The sequence below is a fragment of the Oncorhynchus kisutch genome, unplaced genomic scaffold (genome assembly GCF_002021735.2).
Source record: "Oncorhynchus kisutch isolate 150728-3 unplaced genomic scaffold, Okis_V2 Okis07a-Okis12b_hom, whole genome shotgun sequence".
Classification (NCBI taxonomy): domain Eukaryota; kingdom Metazoa; phylum Chordata; class Actinopteri; order Salmoniformes; family Salmonidae; genus Oncorhynchus; species Oncorhynchus kisutch.
This window is the reverse complement of record NW_022261984.1, coordinates 11499103-11504102: the sequence shown is the minus strand read 5'-3', so window position 1 is coordinate 11504102 and position 5000 is coordinate 11499103. Positions and strand designations below refer to the sequence as shown.

Genomic DNA, 5000 nt, shown 5'->3' with positions numbered 1-5000 from the left:
GACGGATACTCCAGAGTGGTCGAGAGGAGGAGCCACAGAGATCTCTCAGAGGTGAGGGTGTGTATATGTGTTTGTCAGGGTTGGGGTCAATACCAGATTAATAGCGGAGGTGGATAAAGATGATTTATGACAGCTACAGTTCTCTGTGTTGGTTCTCTTCTCCTGTATAAACAGCTACAGTTCTCTGTGTTGGTTCTCTTCTCCTGTATAAACAGCTACAGTTGTCTGTGTTGGTTCTCTTCTCCTGTATAAACAGCTACAGTTGTCTGTGTTGGTTCTCTTCTCCTGTATAAACAGCTACAGTTGTCTGTGTTGGTTCTCTTCTCCTGTATAAACAGCTACAGTTGTCTGTGTTGGTTCTCTTCTCCTGTATAAACAGCTACAGTTGTCTGTGTTGGTTCTATTCTCCTGTGTAAACAGCTACAGTTGTCTGTGTTGGTTCTCTTCTCCTGTATAAACAGCTAATAGAAATATAATTGTGCCCAAATCAAATCAAAGTTTATTTGTCACGTGCGCTGAATACAACAGGTGTAGGTAGACTTTACAGTGAAATGCTGAATGCAACAGGTGTAGTAGACCGTACAGTGAAATGCTGAATACAACAGGTGTAGTAGACCTGACAGTGAAATGCTGAATACAACAGGTGTAGTAGACCTCACAGTGAAATGCTGAATACAACAGGTGTAGTAGACCTCACAGTGAAATGATGAATACAACAGGTGTAGTAGACCTCACAGTGAAATGCTGAATACAACAGGTGTAGTAGACCTCACAGTGAAATGATGAATACAACAGGTGTAGTAGACCTCACAGTGAAATGCTGAATACAACAGGTGTAGTAGACCTTACAGTGAAATGCTGAATACAACAGGTGTAGTAGACCTCACAGTGAAATGCTGAATACAACAGGTGTAGTAGACCTCACAGTGAAATGCTGAATACAACAGGTGTAGTAGACCTTACAGTGAAATGCTGAATACAACAGGTGTAGTAGACCTCACAGTGAAATGCTGACTTACAGGCTCTAACCAACAGTGCAAAAAAAAGGTTTTAGGTGAACAACAGGTAAGTAAAGAAATAAAAACAACAGTAAAAGACAGTGAAACCCCATAACAGATTATAACCTGATGTGTTTGAGTCCATAACAGATTATAACCTGATGTGTTTGAGTAGTTCATAACAGATTATAACCTGATGTGTTTGAGTAGTCCATAACAGATTATAACCTGATGTGTTTGAGTTCATAACAGATTATAACCTGATGTGTTTGAGTAGTTCATAACAGATTATAACCTGATGTGTTTGAGTAGTCCATAACAGATTATAACCTGATGTGTTTGAGTAGTCCATAACAGATTATAACCTGATGTGTTTGAGTTCATAACAGATTATAACCTGATGTGTTTGAGTAGTTCATAACAGATTATAACCTGATGTGTTTGAGTAGTCCATAACAGATTATAACCTGATGTGTTTGAGTAGTCCATAACAGATTATAACCTGATGTGTTTGAGTAGTCCATAACAGATTATAACCTGATGTGTTTGAGTAGTCCATAACAGATTATAACCTGATGTGTTTGAGTAGTCCATAACAGATTATAACCTGATGTGTTTGAGTTCATAACAGATTATAACCTGATGTGTTTGAGTAGTTCATAACAGATTATAACCTGATGTGTTTGAGTAGTTCATAACAGATTATAACCTGATGTGTTTGAGTTCATAACAGATTATAACCTGATGTGTTTGAGTAGTTCATAACAGATTATAACCTGATGTGTTTGAGTCCATAACAGATTATAACCTGATGTGTTTGAGTAGTTCATAACAGATTATAACCTGATGTGTTGATGTAGTCCATAACAGATTATAACCTGATGTGTTTGAGTAGTCCATAACAGATTATAACCTGATGTGTTTGAGTAGTTCATAACAGATTATAACCTGATGTGTTTGAGTAGTTCATAACAGATTATAACCTGATGTGTTTGAGTAGTCCATAACAGATTATGACCTGATGTGTTTGAGTAGTTCATAACAGATTATAACCTGATGTGTTTGAGTAGTCCATAACAGATTATAACCTGATGTGTTTGAGTAGTTCATAACAGATTATAACCTGATGTGTTTGAGTAGTCCATGACAGATTATAACCTGATGTGTTTGAGTAGTTCATAACAGATTATAACCTGATGTGTTTGAGTAGTCCATAACTGATTATAACCTGATGTGTTTGAGTAGTTCATAACAGATTATAACCAGATTATAACCTGATGTGTTTGAGTAGTTCATAACAGATTATAACCTGATGTGTTTGAGTAGTCCATAACAGATTATAACCTGATGTGTTTGAGTAGTTCATAACAGATTATAACCTGCTGTGTTTGAGTAGTTCATAACAGATTATAACCTGATGTGTTTGAGTAGTCCATAACAGATTATAACCTGATGTGTTTGAGTAGTTCATAACAGATTATAACCTGATGTGTTTGAGTAGTTCATAACAGATTATAACCTGATGTGTTTGAGGAGTCCATAACAGATTATAACCTGATGTGTTTGAGTAGTCCATAACAGATTATAACCTGATGTGTTTGAGTAGTTCATAACAGATTATAACCTGATGTGTTTGAGGAGTCCATAACAGATTATAACCTGATGTGTTTGAGTAGTCCATAACAGATTATAACCTGATGTGTTTGAGTAGTTCATAACAGATTATAACCTGATGTGTTTGAGTAGTCCATAACAGATTATAACCTGATGTGTTTGAGTAGTCCATAACAGATTATAACCTGCTGTGTTTGAGTAGTTCATAACAGATTATAACCTGATGTGTTTGAGTAGTTCATAACAGATTATAACCTGATGTGTTTGAGTCGTTTATAACAGATTATAACCTGATGTGTTTGAGTCCATAACAGATTATAACCTGATGTGTTTGAGTAGTCCATAACAGATTATAACCTGATGCGTTTGAGTAGTTCATAACAGATTATAACCTGATGTGTTTGAGTAGTTCATAACAGATTATAACCTGAGGTGTTTGAGTAGTCCATAACAGATTATAACCTGATGTGTTTGAGTAGTCCATAACAGATTATAACCTGATGTGTTTGAGTAGTCCATAACAGATTATAACCTGATGTGTTTGAGTAGTCCATAACAGATTATAACCTGATGTGTGTTTGAGTCCATAACAGATTATAACCTGATGTGTTTGAGTAGTTCATAACAGATTATAACCTGATGTGTTTGAGTCCATAACAGATTATAACCTGATGTGTTTGAGTAGTTCATAACAGATTATAACCTGATGTGTTTGAGTAGTCCATAACAGATTATAACCTGCTGTGTTTGAGTAGTTCATAACAGATTATAACCTGATGTGTTTGAGTAGTTCATAACAGATTATAACCTGGTGTGTTTGAGTAGTTCATAACATTAATTATAATAATATTATGTATCTAAGTAAGTAATAGTATAGTCCCTTTAACAGACGTTTTTTAATTAATTAAGTCTCTTATTAATGTGTTCATACATTTTAATTATGTGCGGTATCCCCAGTGGGATTTAACCAACAACAATTACATATTGTCTCCATATTGTTTCCTTCCTGTCCCTTCCAGGTGAAGTTTTCTGAGCGTGACTCTGACTCAGCGTGGGGTGAGGAGGAATCAGCTGAAGGTCACGAGGTCAGCCTTGTGGAGCGGAACGCAGTGGTGGGGGATGAGACGCAGCACGGTGACCCCACCCTGACCTCTGACCTCCCAACGGCACGGGACGACTTCACACAGGTCAGCCTCCAACCAGCCAATCAGAATAGCCATCTCTCCCTCCATATCTCCCTTCATCGCTCCCTCCATCTCTCCCTCATCTCTCCCTCCATTTCTCCCTCATCTCTCCCTCAATCTCTCCCCTCCATCTCTCCCTCCATCTCTCCCTCCATCTCTCCCCTCATCTCGCCCTCATCTCTCCCTCCATCTCTCCCTCCATCTCTCCCCTCATCTCTCCCTCATCTCTCCCTCATCTCTCCCTCATCTCTCCCTCCATCTCTCCCTCCATCTCTCCCCTCATCTCTACCTCTATCTCTTCCTCCATCTCTCCCCTCATCTCTACCTCTATCTCTTCCTCCATCTCTCCCCTCCATCTCTCCCCTCCATCTCTCCCTCCATCCCTCCCCTCATCTCTACCTCTATCTCTTCCTCCATCTCTCCCCTCCATCATTCCCTCCATCTCTCTCTCCATCTCTCCCCTCATCTCTACCTCTATCTCTTCCTCCATCTCTCCCCTCCATCTCTCCCCTCCATCATTCCCTCCATCTCTCTCAGTCTCTGGTGTACATGGGGGGGTTATCAGAGCAGATCTCTAGTGGAGGAGAGAGAGACGGATCTGTAATCAGGAGGTGTGTGTGTGTATGTGTGTTGGTGTTTTTGTTGTGTGTGTGTGTGTGTGTGTTGGTGTTTTTGTTGTGTGTGTGTGTGTGTGTGTGTGTGGGGGTGTTGGTGTTGGTGTTTTTGTTGTGTGTGTGTGTGTGTGGGTGTTGGTGTTGGTGTTTTTGTTGTGTGTGTGTGTGTGTGTGTGTGTGTGTGTGTGTGTGTGTGTGTGTGTGTAGTCCATAACAGATTATAACCTGATGTGTTTGAGTAGTCCATAACAGATTATAACCTGATGTGTTTGAGTCCATAACAGATTATAACCTGATGTGTTTGAGTAGTTCATAACAGATTATAACCTGATGTGTTTGAGTAGTCCATAACAGATTATAACCTGATGTGTTTGAGTAGTTCATAACAGATTATAACCTGATGTGTTTGAGTAGTCCATAACAGATTATAACCTGATGTGTTTGAGTAGTTCATAACAGATTATAACCTGATGTGTTTGAGTAGTTCATAACAGATTATAACCGGATGTGTTTGAGTAGTCCATAACAGATTATAACCTGATGTGTTTGAGTAGTTCATAACAGATTATAACCTGATGTGTTTGAGTAGT

At 38.9% G+C, this 5000-nt stretch overlaps 1 protein-coding gene across 1 annotated transcript in view; it reads left to right on the top strand.

Annotated features, from left to right (window-relative positions):
- Positions 1-5000, top strand: part of LOC109887481 (ankyrin-2) — a 248117-nt gene that overhangs the window by 241972 nt on the left and 1145 nt on the right. Inside the window, 2 exon segments of the mRNA XM_031814795.1 lie at positions 1-51; positions 3632-3799. The exon segment at positions 1-51 is cut by the window's left edge and continues 84 nt beyond it. Of these exon segments, the coding sequence (XP_031670655.1) occupies positions 1-51; positions 3632-3799 (219 nt within the window).